This window comes from Bombina bombina, chromosome 6 (genome assembly GCF_027579735.1).
Source record: "Bombina bombina isolate aBomBom1 chromosome 6, aBomBom1.pri, whole genome shotgun sequence".
Taxonomy (NCBI): domain Eukaryota; kingdom Metazoa; phylum Chordata; class Amphibia; order Anura; family Bombinatoridae; genus Bombina; species Bombina bombina.
The window spans coordinates 1129883413-1129908086 of NC_069504.1; the positions used below are offsets into that span (position 1 = coordinate 1129883413).

Below are 24674 nucleotides of genomic sequence, written 5' to 3' on the forward strand. Positions count from 1 at the left end.
AGCGGCTGAAGGTACGCAGCGGCTGAAGGTACGCAGCGGCTGAAGGTACGCAGCGGCTGAAGGTACGCAGCGGCTGAAGGTACGCAGCGGCTGAAGGTACGCAGCGGCTGAAGGTACGCAGCGGCTAAAGGTACGCAACGGCTAAAGGTACGCAGCGGCTAAAGGTACGCAGCGGCTGAAGGTACGCAGCGGCTGAAGGTACGCAGCGGCTGAAGGTACGCAGCGGCTGAAGGTACGCAGCGGCTGAAGGTACGCAGCGGCTGAAGGTACGCAGCGGCTGAAGGTACGCAGCGGCTGAAGGTACGCAACGGCTGAAGGTACGCAACGGCTGAAGGTACGCAACGGCTGAAGGTACGCAACGGCTGAAGGTACGCAACGGCTGAAGGTACGCAACGGCTGAAGGTACGCAACGGCTGAAGGTACGCAACGGCTGAAGGTACGCAACGGCTGAAGGTACGCAACGGCTGAAGGTACGCAACGGCTGAAGGTACGTAACGGCTGAAGGTACGTAACGGCTGAAGGTCAGTAACTAGCGTGATACCGATAAAGCTGTATACACTGCAGCATGGGAGAGGTTTCTATTAAACTACAGTAGTGAAATTGTCCCATAGCCAGGGACAGTATTGTATGGATTGTAAAGAATGAAGGATGCACACATAACAGATGACATCACTAGCAGCAAGATCAGTCATATTTATAATGCCATCGTATGGCCTTTGCTACCTCAGTGCTTTGCCAACACTCTTTATCTATGGATCTTTACATTTATGTCCCACAACTACAGTCACAGAAGAAGTGACAACTCATTTTGTAACACAGCGAAGACCTTGCATGCCATTGTGACAGTTTATTTATGAGAACGCCAGTAAAAATAAGCTAAAGTCACTGTTGTGTGGTCACATTTACAGCTTTATTTTATGTCTTGACACACAGAAAAAAAACTAAAATTTGCATATTCATTTCAATTTAACATGGAAATACAATAAATAAATGTAGTTAGAACATGTCTGTTTGCGGCACTAGGGCGTGCCTGTTAGCGGCATTTTGTAGCATATGTGTTAGCAGCACTTGTTAATAATAGAGACTGGTAGAAGCTCCAGTAGGGCTGTCTGAATTATAATTATTTTCCATGAAATTCATATATTCCTTGTTTTAATTAGAACATTCATTACATGATAATTCATCCAATCAGTAATCAGTGTGATTTTATTGCCATCCTAACACTGACTGACTTAGAGAGCATTTGCTGCTGCGTAACAAGATTCTTGCTTACTGGGGCATGTAGCGATGACAAGGCTTTAACCTCAGTAATTTAATTTCCCGCATGGTCTCCGTACCACAACTAACTCACTTGTGTCACCATAAACCTTGTGCTGCACAAGGGACCGTATACACCAATTATCATATAACTGCATGTAATAGACACTGCTATAAAGAATAATATGCACAGATACTGAACTAAAAATCCAGTATAAAACGGTTTAAAAACGTACTTATAAGCTCTCAGTTTAGCCCCCTTGAAAAGGTTAGGTGGAACACCCAATTTAATTGGGAAATAGCAGACACTCCCCCACTCCCCCATGATCTGTGTAAAGAGTATTTTCATATGCAAACAGGAGCAAGCTGGAGTAAGTATACATCAGTATTCTACTAAAACTTCGGGGCTTGGTTATGAGTCTGAAAATCAGCACAATATTATTTAAAAAGAAGCAAAACTATACATTTAAAAAAAAAAAATCCTGTATGGGCTATATAAATTGATCATCTGCAAAACATCTATGCAAAGAAAAATCTAGTGTATAATGTCCCTTTAATAACCACAAATGAATAAGTACATGTGTCAATGTGGAAGTACTGTATCCAGAATGTTCATTCTGCCCACTTAAGCAAAACATTCTAATCAGGCATATGAAAGAGCACTATTTAAACATGCTTGAAAAATGTTTGCATGAAAAAAGGTTCCGTTAAAAGGGACAGTCAACACCAGAATATTTGTTGTTTTAAAAGATAGATAATCCCCTGATTACGCATTCCCCAGTTTTGAATAACCAACACAGTTATAATAATACACTTTTTACCTCTGTGATTACCTTGTATCTAAGCCTCTGCAAACTGCCCCTTTTTTCAGTTCTTTGACAGACTTGCATTTTAGCCAATCAGAGCAGTCTCTATGGTAAATTCACGTGCATGTGCTCAATGTTATCTATATGAAACACATGAACTACCACTTTCTAGTGGTCAAAATGCATTCAGCTTAGAGTCGGTCGTCAAGGTCTAAGAAATTGGCATATGAACCTCCTAGGTTTAGATTTCAACTAAGAATACCAAGAGAACAAAGCAAAATTGGTGAAAAAAGTAAATTGGAAAGATGTTTAAAATTACATTCTCTATCTGAATCATGAAAGTTTTTTTTGGACTTGACTGTCCCTTTAAATTTGTTTAAAATAAAACTGACATTAACAGGAATATTCGGTACATTGTGCAAAAATCAAACCTAAGTCAGGGCTTGACAAACCTGGTTAATGGCACCCTGGCGCCTAAAAAATAAGCCCTGGTGCCCGGGTTTGGCGCCTCCAGTACACTAACGAGTGCTCCTCTCTTTTACCTGCTGGCTGTAACTTACTGCTGAAAGCTGCACATACAATTAAGGCTGGTTCCTTTCTAGGCAATGCAGCTGAGAATTAAAAGTCCCAGAATGCCGCATTGCCTATGAAGGCAAGGCCCGGAGCCTGTGATCTATTGAAATGCTGAGCTGTGTAGTGTGCATGAGTCCTGCAGTATCAGTCTGTTGAGGACCCAGTGAACTCTAAAAATGATGAACTGTAGAATTTTATAGCAGCAATGTGCATAACATACAGCAACGCAGGTCACTGCCATACAATGCAGATATTATTATTTATTTGTATAGCGCCACAAAATTCTGTAGCGCCGATAGATATGAAGACTGCGGCCCAGCCCTGTAACTCTCCTGCTGAGCTCCACTTCAAAAGTATACGCATCAGTGGAGCATGCTGGGAAAGTGGGGGAGCTTGCAGAGTTCTTTAAGTGGCAGGGGGAGTCCCTGAATGTCTTCTTGGTTGGTCTCAATCCCAGCATGAAACACTCTCTCATTAGCCAAGTGGCTTTGTGATGGCAGCTCCAGCTATATGAGGCACTAAATGCCAGAAAATCTCCAGCAGGGCAGTGCCAAGAAATACAGAAGACCATGCAGGGTGAAGACTAGAAGGGTTGTGAAAAGTTGTTACTTGCTTCACTTCTTGTTATTTATTTTATATAAATGAACATTTGTATCTTGTTTGACAGCTGCTTGACAATTGATTCATAAAGAATTTGGATCCGATTTACCCATAGTGTCACACACTGGGTTCTGCTACAGGAACATCTCAGATCTCAGGTGGCTTCTAGATTTTGGACAAATTTGTTATGCTTTGACCTAATTGAAGAATCGTCACTGTCTGACAACTCCCCAGTCTGAATTAAAGGGACAGTTTAGTCAAAATTAAACTTTCCTTATTCAGATAGAGCATGCGTTTTTAAAGAACTTTCCAATTTACTTTTATCATCAAATTTGCTTTGTCCTCTTGGAATTATATGTTGAAAGCTAAACCTAGGTAAGCTCATATGCTAATTTCTAAACCCTTGAAGACCGCCTCTTATCTCAGTGCATTTTTACCGTTTTTCACAGACATACTAGTTTATGTGTGTCATATAGATAACATTGTGCTCACTCGTGGAGTGTTTAGTCAGCACTGATTGGCTAAAATACAAGTCTGTCAAAATAACTGAAATAAGGGGGCAGTCTGCAGAGGCTTAGTAACAAGGTAATCACAGAGGTAAAGTATATTAATATAACAGTGTTGATTATGCAAAACTGGGGAATGGGTAATAAAGGGATTATCTATCTTTTTAAACAATAAAAATTCTGCAGTAGGCTGTCCCTTTAATGTCCATTTAAGAGTATTAATAACATTCAGTTTCTGGTGTCAGTTCACTGAATTAGCAAGGATTCTAAGGTAACAACATTTTTTTAAAATTGACATCTGGTTCAGGTTTGTAGACAGCTCTCAAGTAGCAATAGTAACTGATCAACACTCACTAATTGTAATTTGTAACACTCAGCAGGTCCCACAACACGATCAACATTACAAAAGGGCAGAACTCTGGTGACAAGTATGAGATCTCTACACAGGCAAGACACCAATATCCCAGCAGCAGTGCTGTACGGTTATGTGACGTCAGGGAAAAAAGGAAATTAACTCTTTACCTAAAGTTCAGTTAGAAAGGGACACTAAACCCAAATGTTTTCTTTCATGACTCAGAGCATGTCGTTTTAAGTCACTTTCTAATTTACTCCTATTATCAATTGTAATTTGTTCTCTTGATATCTTTATTTGAAAAGCAGGAATGTAAGCTAAATGTAGCCACCAATCAGCAAGTGCTACCCAGGTGCTGAACCAAAAATAGGCTGGCTCCTAAGCTTACATTCCGGCTTTTTTAAATAGAGATATCAAGAGAACAAATAAAATTTGATAATAGGAGTAGATTAGAAAGTTTCTTAAAATTGCAGCTCTATCTGAATCATGACAGAAACAAAAATTGGGTTTCACATCCCTTTAATGAAGCCTCTGAAAAACGGTGCTCACAGGCATGGTCTGAGCATTCCGTCCATCACACACAATATATTCATCTGTACAAACAACATTATAGAAACAGAAATCAGAAGCAATTGCTCACCCTCTGCTCCAGCGTAGTCTGCGTCTGCTGTCTGACGAGGGCTTTAAATGCCCCTCCCTCTCTCCCCGCGCTCCCACTTCCCATCCCTAAGGAACATTATCAGATAGAGAGATGAAATTCATATAAACATACTCGGTCCTCTCTACAGCGAGTCTCACACTGTGAACACCTAGAAATAGCGTCGATTTCACAAGACACATGCACTTGTTAATGCTGAATCAGACACACAATTCTGCAAGTGCATTTTGTAATATAAAATCATCAGGCATTAAACCAATGGGCCACAGGCTAAAGAAGTTCTAGCAGCTGTTTATTGTGTGCATCAGGGTCTAAATAAAGGGACATTTAACACTAAATAAATGCCAGATAGAATGGTGAGAATGGTGATAAAAGATTAGTCTGAGAACAACATGTAGATGTATTTTTTAAAGTTTCATTAGCTGTTTAGTCAAAATAAGTGTAAAGTTTTAGTTTTTAAAAAACAATGGGAGAGGCCATGTTGTAACTAAGGTTATCTTTCTCCAACATTGGTGTGTCCGGTCCACGGCGTCATCCTTACTTGTGGGAATATCTCTTCCCCAACAGGAAATGGCAAAGAGTCCCAGCAAAGCTGGCCATAGAGTCCCTCCTAGGCTCCGCCCACCCCAGTCATTCTCTTTGCCGTTGCACAGGCAACATCTCCACGGAGATGGTTAAGAGTTTTTGGTGTTTAAATGTAGTTTTTTATTCTTCTATCAAGTGTTTGTTATTTTAAAATAGTGCTGGTATGTACTATTTACTCTGAAACAGAAAAGGATGAAGATTTCTGTTTGTGAGAGGAAGATGATTTTAGCAGACAGTAACTAAAATCGATTGCTGTTTCCACATAGGACTGTTGAGATGAAGTAACTTCAGTTGGGGGAAACAGTTAGCAGACTTTTCTGCTTAAGGTATGACTAGCCATATTTCTAACAAGACTGTGTAATGCTGGAAGGCTGTCATTTCCCCTCATGGGGACCGGTAAGCCATTTTCTTAGTCTCAAACAGAATAAAGGGCTTAATATGGGCTATAAAACTGGTAGACATTTTTATGGGCTAAATCGATTGCTTTATTTGGACATTGTATACATGTTTATGCTGATAATTCACATTTATAAACTTGGGGAACGTTTTTTAACGGCAGGCACTATGTTAGACACCTTTTCCAGTCAGGAAGGGCCTTCCCAGTTGTAGGCTGAGCCTCATTTTCGCGCCATTACTGCGCAGTTGTTTTTGAGAGCAAGACATGCAGATGCATGTGTGAGGATCTGAAAGTAGCTGGAAAAGTTTCTAGAAGGCGTCATTTGGTATCGTATTCCCCTCTGGGCTTGGTTAGGTCTCAGCAAAGGCTGTAACTGGGACTGTATAGGGGTTAAATTTGTAAACGGCTCCGGTTCCGTTATTTTAAGGGTTAAAGCTCTGAAAATTGGTGTGCAATACTCTTAATGCTTGAGACACTGTGGTGAAATTTTTGTAATTTTTAAACAATTCCTTCATACTTTTTCACATATTCAGTAATAAAGTGTTTCTGTTTAAAATTTAAAGAGACAGTAACGGTTTTGTTTTAAAACGTTTTTTGTGCTTTATTGACAAGTTTAAGCCTGTTTAACATGTCTGTGCCTTCGGATAAGCTATGTTCTATATGTATGAAAGCCAATGTGTCTCCCCATTTAAAATTGTGTGATAATTGTGCCATAGCGTCCAAACAAAGTAAGGACAGTACTGCCACAGATAATGAAATTGCCCAAGATGATTCCTCAGATGAGGGGAGTAGACATGATACTACATCATCTCCTACTGTGTCTACACCAGTTTTGCCCACGCAGGAGGCCCCTAGTACATCTAGCGCGCCAATGCTTATTACCATGCAACAATTGACGGCTGTAATGGATAACTCCATAGCAAATATTTTATCCAAAATGCCTGCATATCAGAGAAAGCGCGATTGCTCTGTTTTAAACACTGAAGAGCAGGAGGGCGCTGATGATAATTGTTCTGTCATTCCCTCACACCAATCTGAAGTGGCCATGAGGGAGGTTTTGTCAGATGGGGAAATTTCAAATTCAGGAAAAATTTCTCAACAAGCTGAACCTGATGTTGTGACATTTAAATTTAAATTAGAGCATCTCCGCGCACTGCTTAAGGAGGTGTTATCTACTCTGGATGATTGTGACAACTTGGTCATTCCAGAGAAATTATGCAAGATGGACAAGTTTCTAGAGGTTCCGGTGCACCCCGACGCTTTTCCTATACCCAAGCGGGTGGCGGACATAATGAATAAGGAGTGGGAGAAGCCCGGCATACCTTTTGTTCCCCCCCCTATATTTAAGAAATTATTTCCTATGGTCGACCCCAGAAAGGACTTATGGCAGACAGTCCCTAAGGTCGAGGGGGCAGTTTCTACTCTAAACAAGCGCACTACTATTCCTATCAAGGATAGTTGTGCTTTCAAAGATCCTATGGATAAAAAATTGGAAGGTTTGCTTAAAAAGATTTTTGTACAGCAAGGTTACCTTCTACAACCCATTTCGTGCATTGTTCCTGTCACTACAGCAGCGTGGTTCTGGTTCGAGGAACTAGAAAAGTCGCTCAGTAGAGAGACTCCATATGAGGAGGTTATGGACAGAGTTCACGCACTTAAGTTGGCTAACTCTTTTATTTTAGATGCCGCTTTGCAATTAGCTAGATTAGCGGCGAAAAATTCAGGGTTTGAAATTGTGGCGCGCAGAGCGCTTTGGCTAAAGTCTTGGTCAGCGGATGTATCATCCAAGACAAAATTGCTTAACATCCCTTTCAAAGGTAAAACTCTATTTGGACCAGAATTGAAAGAGATTATCTCAGACATCACTGGGGGAAAGGGCCACGCCCTTCCTCAAGATAGGCCTTTCAAGGCTAAGAATAAGTCTAATTTTCGTTCCTTTCGCAATATCAGGAACGGAACGGACCGGCCTCTAATTCTGCATCCTCTAAGAAAGAGGGTAATGCCTCACAGCCCAAACCAGCCTGGAAGCCTATGCAAGGCTGGAACAAGGGTAAGCAGGCCAAGAAGCCTGCTGCTGCTAACAAAACAGCATGAAGGAGTAGCCCCCGATCCGGGACCGGATCTAGTAGGGGGCAGACTCTCTCTCTTTGCTCAGGCTTGGGCAAGAGATGTTCAGGATCCCTGGGAACTAGAAATAGTTTCTCAGGGTTATCTTCTGGAATTCAGGGAACTACTACCAAGGGGAAGGTTCCACATGTCTCACTTATCAAACCAAATAAAGAGACAGGCGTTCTTACATTGTGTAGAAGACCTGTTAAAGATGGGAGTGATACACCCAGTTCCAATAAAGGAACAAGGAATGGGATTTTATTCAAATCTGTTCGTAGTTCCCAAAAAAGAGGGAACTTTCAGACCAATTTTGGATTTGAAGATCCTAAACAAATTTCTCAGGGTACCATCGTTCAAGATGGAAACCATTCGAACGATTCTACCCACTATCCAGGAAGGTCAATTTATGACTACCGTGGATCTAAAGGATGCGTACCTACATATTCCTATCCACAAAGAACATCATCAGTTCCTAAGGTTAGCCTTTCTGGACAAACATTACCAGTTTGTGGCCCTCCCATTCGGGTTAGCCACTGCTCCAAGGATTTTCACAAAGGTACTAGGGTCCCTTCTAGCGGTTCTAAGACAGAGGGGCATTGCAGTAGTACCATACTTGGACGACATTCTAATACAATCGTCGTCCCTGTCAACAGCAAAGTCTCATACAGACATCGTTCTGGCCTTTCTCAGATCTCACGGATGGAAGGTGAACATAGAAAAAAGTTCTCTGTCCCCGTCAACAAGAGTTCCCTTCTTGGGAACAATAATAGATTCCTTAGAAATGAGGATTTTTCTGACAGAGGTCAGAAAGTCAAAACTTCTAAGCACTTGTCAAGTTCTTCATTCTGTTCCACGTCCTTCCATAGCGCAGTGCATGGAAGTAGTAGGGTTGATGGTTGCAGCAATGGACATAGTTCCTTTTGCACGAATTCATCTAAGACCATTACAACTGTGCATGCTCAAACAGTGGAATGGGGACTATACAGACTTGTCTCCAATGATTCAAATAGATCAGAAGACCAGAGATTCACTCCGTTGGTGGCTGACCCTGGACCATCTATCCCAGGGAATGAGCTTCCGCAGACCAGAGTGGGTCATTGTCACGACCAACGCCAGTCTAGTAGGCTGGGGCGCGGTCTGGGAATCCCTGAAAGCTCAGGGACCATGGTCTCGGGAAGAGTCTCTTCTCCCGATAAACATTCTGGAACTAAGAGCGATCTTCAATGCTCTCAGGGCTTGGCCTCAGCTAGCAAAGGCCAGATTCATAAGATTCCAATCAGACAACATGACGACCGTTGCGTATATCAATCATCAGGGGGGAACAAGGAGTTCCCTGGCGATGAAAGAAGTGACCAAAATAATTCAATGGGCGGAGGATCACTCCTGCCACCTATCTGCGATCCACATCCCAGGTGTGGAAAACTGGGAAGCGGATTATCTGAGTCGTCAGACATTCCATCCGGGGGAGTGGGAACTCCACCCGGAGATCTTTGCCCAACTAACTCAATTATGGGGCATTCCAGACATGGATCTGATGGCGTCTCGTCAGAACTTCAAGGTTCCTTGCTACGGGTCCAGATCCAGGGATCCCAAGGCGACTCTAGTAGATGCACTAGTAGCACCTTGGACCTTCAACCTAGCTTATGTATTTCCACCGTTTCCTCTCATTCCCAGGCTGGTAGCCAGGATCAAACAGGAGAGGGCCTCGGTGATCTTGATAGCTCCTGCGTGGCCACGCAGGACTTGGTATGCAGACCTGGTGAATATGTCATCGGTTCCACCATGGAAGCTACCTTTGAGACAGGACCTTCTTGTTCAGGGTCCATTCGAACATCCAAATCTGGTCTCCCTCCAGCTGACGGCTTGGAGATTGAACGCTTGATTCTATCAAAGCGTGGGTTTTCAGATTCTGTGATAGATACTCTGGTTCAGGCCAGAAAACCGGTAACTAGAAAGATTTACCATAAAATATGGAAAAGATATATCTGTTGGTGTGAATCGAAAGGATTCCCATGGAATAAGATAAAAATTCCTAAAATTCTCTCCTTTCTACAAGAAGGTTTGGAGAAAGGATTATCTGCAAGTTCTCTAAAGGGACAGATCTCTGCTTTATCTGTCTTACTACACAAAAGACTGGCAGCTGTGCCAGATGTTCAAGCATTTGTTCAGGCTCTGGTTAGGATCAAGCCTGTTTACAGACCTTTGACTCCTCCCTGGAGTCTAAATCTAGTTCTTTCAGTTCTTCAAGGGGTTCCGTTTGAACCTTTACATTCCATAGATATTAAGTTACTATCTTGGAAAGTTTTGTTTTTGGTTGCTATTTCTTCTGCTAGAAGAGTTTCAGAGTTATCTGCTCTGCAGTGTTCTCCGCCCTATCTGGTGTTCCATGCAGATAAAGTGGTTTTGCGTACTAAGCCTGGTTTTCTTCCAAAGGTTGTTTCTAACAAGAATATTAACCAGGAGATAGTTGTACCTTCTTTATGTCCGAATCCAGTTTCAAAGAAGGAACGTTTGTTACACAATTTGGACGTAGTCCGTGCTCTAAAATTCGATTTAGAGGCTACAAAAGATTTCAGACAAACATCTTCTTTGTTTGTTGTCTATTCTGGTAAAAGGAGAGGTCAAAAAGCGACTTCTACCTCTCTTTCCTTTTGGCTTAAAAGCATCATCCGATTGGCTTATGAGACTGCCGGACGGCAGCCTCCTGAAAGAATCACAGCTCACTCCACTAGGGCTGTGGCTTCCACATGGGCCTTCAAGAACGAGGCTTCTGTTGACCAGATATGTAAGGCAGCGACTTGGTCTTCACTGCACACTTTTGCCAAATTTTACAAATTTGATACTTTTGCTTCTTCTGAGGCTATTTTTGGGAGAAAGGTTTTGCAAGCAGTGGTGCCTCCCTTCATCCGTGTCCTAAAGCTTTGGTATTGGTTCCCACAAGTAAGGATGACGCCGTGGACCGGACACACCAATGTTGGAGAAAACAGAATTTATGCTTACCTGATAAATTACTTTCTCCAACGGTGTGTCCGGTCCACGGCCCGCCCTGGTTTTTTAATCAGGTCTGATGAATTATTTTCTCTAACTACAGTCACCACGGTACCATGTGGTTTCTCCTATATTTTTCCTCCTGTCCGTCGGTCGAATGACTGGGGTGGGCGGAGCCTAGGAGGGACTATATGGCCAGCTTTGCTGGGACTCTTTGCCATTTCCTGTTGGGGAAGAGATATTCCCACAAGTAAGGATGACGCCGTGGACCGGACACACCGTTGGAGAAAGTAATTTATCAGGTAAGCATAAATTCTGTTTTTCAGCTGTGGCCAATTAGGGACAGTTATAAATAGGTCAGTAGAGTGTGCAGCCAATGGTTGTGTGGAATATAACAGTGTAGTGCACAGGAACTGAAAAGTTCACAATTTCTAAATGGAATTACAGGAAAAGGGGACAAAATTAATAATGAAGTATATTGCAGACTTTTTTGTATATATATATATATATATATATATATATATATATATATATATATATATATATATATATATATATATATATATATATATATATATATATATACGATTTATCATTTTATATTACCATCTCAAAGTGTTTTATGTCCCTTTAAAGAGATAATTTTATCTAATATACTTCCAGTATTGTGATCTGTTCAGATTATCATTTAAATAATCCCCTCTAAACCAGCGTATAACATGCTCCATATTTACGGCAATTAATCAGCTGCAAATGTCACAGTGCTGGAAAGTTCTTGCGGGAATATTTTTGGATTCTCGGCCTTCAGAAACAAGTCAGGGCTGATGAAGTAACAGATTTTGGCCGCTCTACTTGTTTTTTTTAAAAAATATATCTGTGTGAATAGTCATGAAGTTTGTTAGACAGGATTATGTAAATGATTTCAGCAAGTGTTGTTCAAGGACACAAATTTTTCTTATGCTCATCTTTATATGTGGATCTTTTTTTTTTTTTAAGCTACTCGGGCATCAGTTAATTCTGCATATAAGGTAACATACAAGCTCTGTCCTGTCATTTGCACACTGGACGCAGGGCATTGGGCAGGGATGTAGAAGTTTTTTGTAGATTATGTGCCCAGTTGGCTACAATCTTCCACAAATTACCATGTGCCAGTGGTATAATAGTTTTAATTTATAGGGGAAGTAAATAAATCAAATAATTTTTCTTTTAAAAGTAATATATATCAACAATCTTATGTGGCATGGATTATTAAGAGCAATATTGTATTCTTCACTAGAATTACAGCCAATAAACCAGTCGAGTATCCTAGTAAGAGGCAGTGTCTTGGGCATGTGTGCAATAGGTTCCCCCTCTGCATTAAGGTGTCATAGGGATGAAACCAATTACAGATACAGCAGATGATCGGTATGTGTAGATCAGGGTTTTAAACTCTAATCATCAGGGGACACCAATGAGCGAGAATTTTCAGTCATCAGTTAAATGTGCTGCCACTTTGCAGACCTGCTCTTTGACTGTTCTATTCAAACAGTGAATCACTCTGGCTGCACCGTGTTAAGGAAAACTTTAAGGGACAGTCTAGTCAAAATTACTTTCTTAATATTCTTTGTTGAAAAGCTAAACCTAGGTAGGCTCATATGTCAATTTTAAGCCCTTGAAGGCCGCCTCTTATCAGTGCATTTTGACAGTTTTTCACAGCTAGAAAGCGCTAGTTCATGTGTGCCATATAGATAACATTGTGCTCACTCCTGTGGAGTTATTTATTTATGAGACAGCACTGCTAAAATGTAAGTCTGTGAAAATAACTGAGATAAGGGCCAGTCTGCAGAGGCTTAGATATAAGGCAATCACAGAGGCAAAAGTGTATTAATATAACTGTGTTGGTTATGTAAAACTGGGGAATGGATAATAAAGGTGGATAATAAAGGGATTAGCTATCTTTTTAAAACCAAAACAATTCTGGAGTAACCTGACCCTTTAACCAGTGCAGCCAGAGCACAGTGCTGTTTGAAGAGAACAGCCTGATGTGGAGTACAGCTGCAATGTAAAAGCACCAACAGTTCCTGCATTGTGTCACATTCTTTTTGCAGACACGCTGCATTTTCTGCAATGACATCTCTCAGATCACAGCATGTTCTGCCTTGGGGAAAGCTATATCCAAAATTTGACATACTATATATGTATACATTTTAAATTAAAGTATTCACTAATAATACACAAATAGGTAAAAATGGAAAAAGTCATTTAAAAGTCACTGGCATTTCAAAACAAATTGTGGACGTCTCACAGTAAACCTCTGCTCTTACCAAAATGGATAATGCACTACACAAAAGGTACTGGTAAGCAAGACATCTTTAAAAGGAGAGCACCAGAACTGTATTTCTTATATGCAGAATTGTATATAGTGCCTTTTAACTATAATTTTATACACAAAAAAGTGGAATTCCAAACCTTGTGAAAACACTGAGTATATGAAAAAACACAGATACATCCGTCAAGGTGCCACGACATGATAAAATAATTTCAAATGATTATGCAAAAGTAAAGAACACAAAATTAAAAATGCATTCACCCTTTGCCAAGCCTACTTATGTCTAAGCAGATTTTTAGCTGTGATTGGATAAGGAAACACCGCCATGTAACCATAGTCCTACATTATATAGTTCAGGTTCAGTCCAAAAGAATAAACAATATTAGGAAGGTGATACATGAACACAAAAATACCAAAACGGCAAAACAAGTACAAGAAACCAGGACAAAATAAAGCAGCAATATATATCACGTATTTCAGCACGTTAGGTCAATTTTAGTTAAGAAATGAGATTAGTACAGAGAAGAGTATTTATACATGAATATGAAGAGAGGTGACTGGTTATATTAATATGGAAGTATAAATAATATGGAAGTACTTTTTAGCGTCACATACAAGCGCTTTATGTTAAGTAACACTCCTCTGGTTTGAAGTTATATAGGGACCCGCTGTACATCCATAATCCTCATATAGACACAAAGTCAGAGTATTTACAGTAGATTTAATAACATGAGCTTCTTGCACTTTAGAACGTTCTCAAAAGAACATTTGTCTTCTTGTAGCTATAACCTGCAAGGTTTTTACCAGTTAGATCTGGGAGATACTGTAACTGGCCCAAATGTAAATGATCTTGACATTAATGTCTGATCACATTTATTTATTGTAATTAAATAGAAGAACGTTATCAGTTAAAAATGATAAAAAAAACTGTAAAGCACTTTTAAAAAGATACAAAATGTATCATGTAAACAGCCGACTGTATAATAGACTAGGGTGGTGTATTTAATTCTAGTGACAAATAGCACCTTTGCTCACCCTTAGTTGTACAACCAGCCTGACACCCTGCTCCCTAGTGCTTTTTATATATTGTCGTCAAGTGCAGCAAGTACAACCTACTGGAAGCTGCACCAATTAATACAAAACAAAAAGGTGCGCGCTACCACTACAAGCGGCCTGTATTGTCCACTCAGCAGTGACACATTCTGAATGGAGGCGACGCACAACCTTCTGCTAAAGAAACAAAGAAGCCCTGGGGAGGGGTGTTGAGGGTAAATAGGGGGCTATTCTTCAATAAAATTGAGTTACCTTAAGGGAATATCTTAACTAGACTAGTCTATATTAAACAGACTGTTGGATGATGACAAAGGAGAAAAATAAACCGTACAGAGTATAAAAAAAAAAACCCAGAGGATTAGTGACAATGGGAAACAATAAAAAAAATAAACATCCAGATAATGGAAAGAAGTATTAGTCTGCACAAAATAATGTTAAGGTTCTCTGCACCATGCAACTGTCATTATTGCATTGTTTGTTTACGTTCCGTGTAGCACTCAAGTTTAGATGCGCAGTGCCACTTACTCAACCCAGATTTCAACCTGATCACATACATTACTATTAGGGATTTGCTGCAAATGTGTTGTGTTGTTTACTTTTACTGATTTCTAACTTAAAGGGCCATGATACCCAAATGTTGAAACACTTGAAAGTGCTGCAGCATAGCTGTAAAAAGCAGACTAGAAAATATCACCTGCACATCTCTATGTAAAAAAGAAAGATATTTTACCATAAAATGTCCTAAGTATTCACACCCCATTGTAAAGAACTTTAAGCAGCCAATCAGAATGTCTGTCCCGGGACAGGCAAGGGAGTAAGCCTCATGCACACTCATCTTATTTCCCTATTCAGTTTAAGGAAGTTTACTATGAAATCTCATGAGAGTTAAGTGAAATCTCATGGGATCACAGTAAAGGAGTTCATGACCTCAGAACTGTTGATGCTGATTGGCTGCTGTTCATTTTTTCATTTTTTTTTACCTGCAGCTGGGCAGTAGCTTAAGTATAACTTTTTACACAGCATTTACTCTGGTGAGCTGATGAAATTGTGAGGTAAAATATCTTCCTTTTTTACATAGAGATGCTCAGGTGATATTTTCCTGTCAGTTTTTTACAGTTATACTGCATCAGTTTCAAGTGATTTAGCATATGAATAGTATGTCCCTTTAAAGGGCAATGATACTCAAATGTTGAAGCACTTGAAAGTGATGCAGCATAGCTGTAAAATGCCAGCAAGAAAATATCACCTGAACATCTCTATGTAAAAAAGGAAGATATTTACCTCAAAAGTTCCTAAGTATTCACACCCCAATGTTAAGGGACTTTAAGCAGCCAATCAGGATTCTAATCCCAGGCCTTGCAAGAGAGCATGCATCTGGCATGTGCAGGGACAGTCATGTTAGTTGCCTATTCAGTTTAAAGAAGCTGACTATGAAACCTCACGAGATAACACCAAAGCAAGGCATTATCTCAGCACAGGTATTATGGTAATTATGCCCCTTTAATTTGCAAATCTGCGCTGTATTTGCAAATCTTCACAAAGTAAATAAATGTGTTCTGGGTATGGTCGTAATTCTGTTACATAATTTTATCCATATTAATATGAAAAATGGCTTTTTGATACAGACATTTGTAGAATGTGCAATTATGCATGCATGTGTTCTCAATAAAAACAAATACATTACTTTAAATCAGCAATATCTTAAGACATTTATGTTTATTGTTGCAAAGGAAGGGACCGACCAGGTGAAACCGGTTTTAAAATGCTCAACATGATTTACATAATAATTTTTCACAGATTAATTCAAGGATAAAAATAGTGTAGAACTGTCTGGGATATTGCCGCTTTAAAAATATTTTAGTTTGTTCCATATGCTTTTAGTCTCAGATATTAATAACTGTTCGCAATAAAAACTGTCGTGCAGAAATTAAATTGCTTATGCACTGCACCATCGCTGGCAGACAAGGGGTTAAATCAGAGTTAAAAATGAGCTTGCACAATGTGAACGTGCAAAGAAAAAACAAAAAAACACAAAGTGATATTGGTCCTACCAGCCAGAAGCAGTTCGTCACTGAAAGAAACGGATTTCCTCAGAAAGGGGCTTACAAGACTAGAGTGCGAGATGTTACACACAGGCAGAAGGCTGCTGGACTGCTTGAGTCTCGGAGACTCACAAACTAGAGAAACAGAGCTGGGGCTAATGAAAAACCTAGACCCCATGGAGAAAAGGGCTGATGACAGAGAGAAGGTGACGTTTCAGGTGAGGGGGAAAAAACGAACAAAAAGAAAGAAGAAAAGAGGTAAAAATATAAAGCAACAAAAAAAAAAACAACAGAAAAAAAACTAGCAATTACCGTAGTGTATACAGATATATACTGCTTGCACAGGGAATGCCACAAGTTATACAGTGACAAAGTGGCACACACAATAGCAATACTATGGGTAATGAAATGGGAAGTTATCAAAAGTATGTCAGTACAGAGAACAAAGCAGTTACAAATGGCACTTCCCTTGCGTTCTCTTGTTTCATGTTTAGCTACTATTCGCTCACGCTGTAACGTATAAAGTGCTCAGGATCAGATGCACCAGGCGTAACTGGAGTGCGTGAGGAGATAAATAAAAAAATCCTTGCATTCGCAGGACACTGAGCAGCCAACAGAGAAACTCAATTACTTTATGTAGGGTCCAGCAAACTCTGTGGGTCCATTTGGCACAAGTTCTAAGACAAAAGGGGGGGAATGAATACAAAGGACTCTGTATTCGTTGCAACCATACAGGGGTCCCCAGTATAGCCAATATTTCTCATCCATATTTTTGAGAGGTCAGACCACACCCAGGATCCCATTGGAGTCCCTGGTGCATTTTTTAAATACAGACTTAACTTCAGCCTTCCAGGTCTATCATTGTTCTGTTTAAGGGTTTCAGCACCTGAAAAGTGGAGAGCAGCCAAAGTTTTCCAATGACCACTGAATCTATTCCATTTATGACCCTAATATAATAGGGACGAGGCCAAATGTGAACAGTCTAATAATTAACACTTAATAATTATTCACATGTTTTAATAGAAACTCAGAGGTCACCTTCTAATGGGATTAATTTAAGCTCAAAGGGAGCTTTTTTGTAAGCATATTAGATTTGTATAGGTTGAACTCGACTCAATGGACTTTGGTCTTTTTTTCAACCACATTTACTATGTAAAATAGAAAACAACAATATTGTGGCCATGTTGAGGGCAAAGATCTCATCACCCACGGCACTGGCATGCTGGCTAACCATTACTGTAGGACGGGTGAAAACACTGTGAATGAGAGGTCAAGGATAGGGTTAACACACTGGACACTAATTAGGATGACAAAGCATTGCAGCCACCTGGCATCTAACCAGTTAAAGGGTGATGGCAATTCTGGTGGGCTACACTGCCCTGTGCACAATTTGTAACTGACATCATTATGGTGGCAAAATATATAATGGCTTTGTAATTATGTGTGGCACAGATTGTATACGCATATATCTTTTTTTTTTTCTTTTTTAAATGCATGCTGCACAGATTGTCATTAAATTGATTAATGTTAAATTATGCAATTAATCTGTGCTTTCCATAGCTTAAATAACATTTATAAAATAGTAAAACATTGCACTGCCCCCACCGACTAATTTATAACGCCACCCAGCTGGTGGAGAACACTGAATACACTCATTTGTAATAATTAGTGGGCAGGTACTCCATCATTAATAGGCTTGTATGGCATCAATTATATATAAATAAATAAGTATAAAATAAGTCTGATAAGCTGCCTCATATGGTACAGTAAGATAAAGGGATCCATTATCAGGTGCTTCATCTGTAAATCATTCAGAAGACTAGTGACCCCTGGTAAGATGCTACACACCCACAACCCTTTATCCAGTCTGATGCCCATCAAACTCTTATACGAGCACATATAGTACTCATCCCTGATGTTTGTGTTTTTTTGTTCTCAACAGAACAGTGTAATATTGTATAGGACCCCGAGTTAGGTGACTGGAATTACCCACAATTCCCAGATGCAGAGACAAATCTGTACAAGCTACTGAAGTGCTAGAGTTGGTCAATACCAAGAATCTCTGTCTGGAGTGGTCGTGCGGTAAGGCATGCTGTTTTGGGGCAGGGGTTTAAATGCTGGCTTGATGGTTACCCAGAAAGATGATTATCCAGGAATGCAGTTACTTATAAACCAGAACATCTAACTGTTGTATTAAAAACAACATACTCTGTGTGAGACAGGTTTTGTAAATTTGTCAAAGATATTAGATGTTGAAACATATACACATAATAACAAGAACGTAAGGGAACCCATATTTTACATCTACTGCAGTAACATCATTTTGATAACTCGTTGGGTGCAAGGAAGACCACATGAAAAAACTGTACAAACAAGGAAACATAATAATCAAATAAAAAAAAAATGTGTGTGGAAGTACCTTACCAGTTTTAGGAGTCAAACTCAAATCTGTGTCAGAAGAAGAGGATTGCCGGCTGTAGGACTTGGAAGGTGAAAAGGAATATGTTTGGTTTTTCAGAGGGGTGGAGGGTCCTGATGAATGAGTATTGGGGTTAAGGTCTTCACTGAAGGGAGCCCTGCCAGAAGAAGGTGGAAAAATAATAAGTAATCCCTTGGTATATGATCAGGCTGACAACGGCAAGGTCCGCACACTGGGGATGTTGGGAGTAAGTGGGCAATGCTGTAAACCCCAGATGAGTAGCAGAAGAAATACTGATACTTCCCACCATAGCAGTGAAAATGCCGACCCTCTGCCCAGAACCTGCAGCCGTCCATCAGGCATGACATGTGCAGAACAAAAGAAATACATAGGCACACAAAAATAAAAAAATAAATAAAGCATAGATGTCTTAATTTAAGGATTGTGTTATGGTTTATGCGGCCAGAAAAAAAAACATGTTAATCACCCAGCAAGAGTAATAAATGTTTCCTTATCCTCCAGCATCATCAGCGTGACACAGCTAAAAACAAAGGAAAGAGCAGAGCCGAGTTATGAAACTAAGTAGCCAAGCCGCCCAGCCAGAGATGCACTTACCTGTCCTTAGGAAGGACCCTTCCATTGGCAAAATAACTATTTCCCCTCGGCAAATACATTCTGTTATCTGCCCCAGTGTCATTAGCGTTGGCCGAGCCTGTCTAGGAGGTCAGATTAAAATGGCCAACTGCTCATTTTATAGGTCATGTTCCAGTGGCCAGGACATAATATGACATAAGTTAAAGTCAAAAAGACCAAGTAATGATAGTTAGAAAATTTGATCTTTTTTTTTTTTACCACTCTACATTTGTGAGGGGGTATTTGCCAACAGAAGGATCTCCGTATATTTATTTATATTTTCATCTCTGAAAAAGGGATTTAACATTTCTGCAGGTTTTTTTTTCCATAACAAAACAAGCTGTCTACACTGTCTGTAGCTGCCTACACTGCCTCCCTGCCAGCACCATGCGACAAGTCTGCCTGCGGCCTGTCTCTGCCCAGCTGCTGAGACTGAGAGGTTCCGTACCAGTGTAGATGAGAGTGGGAACAGACACAGAGAAGTTCTGAGTAAGCCGGGAGCCAGTAGCAGTGTGAATTGGGCTGTTGTGAGTCGAGCGATATCCATGGCTTGGTGGCTGAACCAGCGGAGACCTGAGAGAGTTGGTAGCGGAGGTGGAAGAAAAGAAAACAGCACATACAAAGAGCTTGCAGACATTACATGGCAGATATAGTGTTAGCAGAGGTTTTATTTCTATTAGAATCATGCAAACTTAGTAAGAGAAGCAACTCACCGGAGGTTACAGACAGGATAATGTAGCGCACAGTAAGGGAGAAACACCCATAACAGAAATGAGAAGTGAAACCAGAAGTCTACCCCATAAAACCAACGTTAGGAAATTTACATGGCCTATACCCAAGATGCATTAAGTCAGGGCTCAACAAACCCAGGAGCCAGTGAGCCACTGGCACCTAGAATTTTATCCCTGGCTCCTAACTTTTAGCTTTATTCTCCATACATCAATATACGAATACCACTGTCTGGCTCCAAAAAGTAGGTCTCCTAAATTTTAAACAGATTTATCGACCACAGCATTAAGTAGAAAAAGCTAAACATTATTTTTGTTAAAATCAAATGTATAATTATTATTGATACAAAATGCTAAGAAAAATGTTTATTAAAAGCCAGGACTGCGAATAAACAATATTTTGATATGAATTTAAACAACGTGTAATAAAATCATCATTATTATTAGTATCCATTACTGGCTCCACTAAAGCCGGCCATGGGTTGACCAAATGTATTCCAAGTGAAGTTTTTTTTTCATGGCGATAGCTGGGAAGGTATACTCTTGTAGTTACAAATGAGCAAAACTCATTCACTTTTAGTTAGCCGAATAAAGTAATGTAGCAATATTTCTAGACTTGATGGTGTCCACGACCCACAATACGAACAGACCTACTAGACGCAGAGCTTGTACTGCTGAACCCCTTAAAGGGACACTGAACCCAAATTTTACTTTTGTGATTCAGATAGAACATGCAATTTTAAGCAACTTTCTAATTTACTCCTATTATCAAATTTTCTTTGTTCTCTTGCTATCTTTATTTGAAAAAGAAGGCATCTAATCTAAGGAGCCAGCCAATTTTGGTTCAGACCCTGGACAGCACTTGTTTATTGGTGGGTGAATTTATCTACCAATCAGCAAGAACAACCCATGTTGTTCACCAAAAATGGGCCGGCATCTACACTTACATTCTTGCTTTTCAAATAAAGATACCAAGAAAATGAAGAAAATTTGATAATAGGAGTAAAATTAGAAAGTTGCTTAAAATTGCATACTCTATCTGAATCACAAAAGAAAACATTTGGGTTCATTGTACCTTTAAGGACTGAGCATTTCTGACTAAGACTTCCACAAGAGACCAGAGCATTTTTAGCATCACTACAGAAATAGAGCCTTGCTTTTTTTTTACCTAACAAAACTAGATCATTTTTTTTTAGTAGACAACCCAAGTATTGATCTAGGCCTATTTTGGTATATTTCATGCCACCATTTCACCACCAAATGCGATCAAATAAAAAAAAATGGTTCCCTTTTTTACAAACTTTGTGCTTCTCACTGAATATACCGCTTGTGCAATCATGGCACAAATGGTTATAAAAGCTTCTCTGGTATCCCCTTTGTTCAGAATTAGCAGACATATATGGCTTTGGCATTGCTTTTTGGTAATTAGAAGGCCGCTAATTGCAGCTGTGCACCACACTTGTATTATGCCAAGCAGTGAAGGGGTTAATTAGGTAACTTGTAGGGTTAATTTTAGCTTTAGTGTATAGATTACCCTCCCACCTGACACACCCCACCACCTGTCACACCCCACCCCCTGATCCCTCCCAAACAGCTCTCTTCCCTCCCCCACCCCACAACTGGTCACCCCCATCTTAAGTACTGGCAGACAGTCTGCCAAAAAAACTTTTTTTTTTTATTAAATTTTTTTTCCCTGCAGTGTAGGATCCCCCCTAACACTCCAACCTCCCTGACCCCCCCAAATAGCTCTCTAACCCTCCCCCTTTTGACTATTGGCGTCATCTTAGCTACTGGCAGATGTCTGCCAGCATGAATAAACCCCAATTTTCTATGTTTTTTTTATTTTTATTTCATTTTTTCTGTAGTGTAGCTGCCCCCCCCTCATGACCCTACCCCCTCCCAGATCGATATCCCCCCTCCACTATAGGAGCCCCCCTCTCCCCCGGAGTTATTTTCTGTAGTGTAGTGGTCAAACCAGCTCCCGCCCCCTAACCCTCCCTCCCACGCCACCAACTATCAACACCACCCCTGCCCGATGCAGAGAGGGCCACAGAGTGGCCCTCTCTGCATCAGTAACTCTGCAACTCTATTTTTGCAGTGCCCCACTCGTGGGGCATGCGGAAATAGGGCATTCTCGCTACTTTTAGCAAGATTGCGGCAGAGAGAAGCCCAGGATTGTAGCGTCGTACAGGGTACGACGCTAGTCCTTAAGGGCTTAACAACCAGCGTCGTACAGGGTGCACCGCTGGTCGTTAAGGGGTTAAAGGGAGATTAAACAAAAAAGCTAGTTAAAATGATGCAAAGAAAAGATTAGTCTGAGAAGAACATGTAGATGTGTTTTTTAGTTTCATTAGCTGTTTAAATATTGATAAAATAAGTGTATGTCTATAAAACAATGGGAGCTGCCATCTTGTAACTTAGGTTACCTTCTCTGCTGTGGCCAATTAGAGACAGTTTTAAATAGGTCACTAGAGTCTGCAGCCAATGACTGTGTGGAATATAACAGTGTTCTGCAGTGTTTAAAAGCTCACAATTTCAGAATGGAATTGCAGGAAAAGTATATTGCAGACTTCTTTTTATATATGTGATTTATCATTGTATATTACCATCTCAAAGAGTAGTGCAATTTTCACTATGTGTTTAACTTTATAAAAAGAATAAAGCACATAGTAAAGCAGGGTATTTGTTTACAAATAAAAATGTAGTAGCTAAATAGAACATATGTCCCTTTCAGAAAACTATGACAGAGTGGATGGATGAGATAAGGCTCTTTCTGCAAGCACAAGACAGAGTTTACTTAAAGGGGCACAAAACCCAAATATTTTCTTTCACGAGTCAGATGGAACATAAAATTTTAAATAACTTTCCAATTTACGTCTAATATCAATTTTACTGTATTCGCTTGGTATCCTTTGTTGAAGTAGCAGCAATGCACTACTGGGAGCTAGCTAAACACATCTGTAAGCCAATGACAAGAGACACATACGTGCAGCCAATAATCAGCAACTTGTTGCCAGCGCCTGAGTCTACCTAGGTATTCTTCTCAACATAGGTAACGAGAACAAAGCAAATTAGATAATAGAATTGGAAAGTTGTTTAAAATGGTATGTTATAATTGAATCAGGAAAGAAAAATTGGGGTTTTTAGGTCCCTTTAATGCTCACAGATCTACTTTTTCTACAAAAATTCAGTGAGACATTTTAGCAGCTAATTTCGGTTTGTTACAATGTGTGTCTGAAACAAGACTGAAAGAAATATCTGAAAAGGAGAGATTCCCAGAAACCTTGCAACGTTCACTTGTTAGTTTTTTATTAAAACCAGACCTGAACACGTTCCGTCAGCTAAAACAATATAGCAACGGTAAATAAAATCCCACTTATTATTAGGAGTAAGTAAAAAGATGTGTGAATGGAAGAAATTAAGATTATATACTGTATGTGCAACAAACACTTTAATCAATTCCCTCTTCAACCGGTTTTACTAGAAACATATAAAAAATTAAAATGGGGGTTTGTTAAAGTGATTGTAAACTTTAACAAATTAAAGGGACAGTCAACACCCGGCAGAACTTAATACCATCATTTAGATACTCCGAATAAGATGTGCCTGCATCACCTCCCATGTTAAATACCTCTAACGATATGGAGTTATCGTCCACAGCACATACGTTTTTCAGCAGTAGACATGGCTGCCAAACTCCTCCCCCTCTTCCTTTGTCCCCCTTCTCTATAGAACTCAATGCTCATTCGTGTTCTTGCTAAAGCACATGCGCATTAGAAATTCCTGTCAGTTAACAAGCAGAAATTTGAACTGCTGCTGGGAATCTACGTGGCCGCGGGTAAAGAATCCGACCGAGGATTCTATTCTGATTGGCTGTTTATTTTAAAAAGAAACATATTACGTTACGTTGGGAGGAGTTTGGCGGCCATGTCTACAGCTGAAAAACGTATGTGCTGTGGACGATTACTCCATATCGTTAGAGGTATTTAACATGGGGGGGTGCAGGCGCATCTTATTCTGAGTATCTAAATGATGGTATTAAGTTCTGCCGGGTGTCGATTGTCCCTTTAACATCCAGTATCAAATAATAATAATCTTAAAAACAGGGGCATTTTATTTCAATAAAGTTTACAAAGACGCTTCTTTTTTACAATTCTTACCTTTGCGTTATGGTAAACATAACGCTGATCCTCCGCCCGCAGCTCCTGCTTTCATTAGCATATCAATGACAAATTTGGCTTCCTTTAACCGTTGCGTTGCCCCATGAGCAGGACGCCAAAGGGGGCACACAATGTTTGGAGGAAGAAGGATTCGTCATCGATCTGCTAAAGAAAGTAGCATATGCAGGCGGAGGATCAGCATTATGTTAACCATAACCCCAGAGACAGAACTTTTTTTCACTTTCTGCAATGAGATTTTTTCTGCCTTGGGGACCATAACACAAACGTAAGAAAAAAATGAAATTTATGCTTACTTGATAAATTTATTTCTTTTACGATATGACGAGTCCACGGATTTCATCCTTACTTATGGGATATCGCCTCCTGGTCAGCAGGAGGAGGCAAAGAGCACCACAGCAGAGCTGTATATATAGCTCCTCCCTTCCCTCCCCCTCCAGTCATTCGACCAAAGTTAGGAAGAGAAAGGAAAAGCCAAGGTG

The 24674-nt window shown here is 40.1% G+C and overlaps 1 protein-coding gene across 6 annotated transcripts in view; it reads right to left on the bottom strand.

Annotated features, from left to right (window-relative positions):
• Positions 1-24674, bottom strand: part of C2CD5 (C2 calcium dependent domain containing 5) — a 584106-nt gene that overhangs the window by 515455 nt on the left and 43977 nt on the right. For 4 of the 6 annotated variants that reach the window (XM_053719104.1, XM_053719103.1, XM_053719102.1 and 1 more), the window contains exons 7-9: positions 18659-18810; positions 16244-16423; positions 4735-4820 (exon numbers count right to left, since the gene is read on the bottom strand). In XM_053719104.1, coding sequence (XP_053575079.1) covers positions 4735-4820; positions 16244-16423; positions 18659-18810 — 418 coding nt within the window. The remainder of the gene's footprint in view (positions 1-4734; positions 4821-16243; positions 16424-18658; positions 18811-24674) is intronic. The other 2 variants (XM_053719107.1, XM_053719106.1) reach the window with 1 other exon arrangement.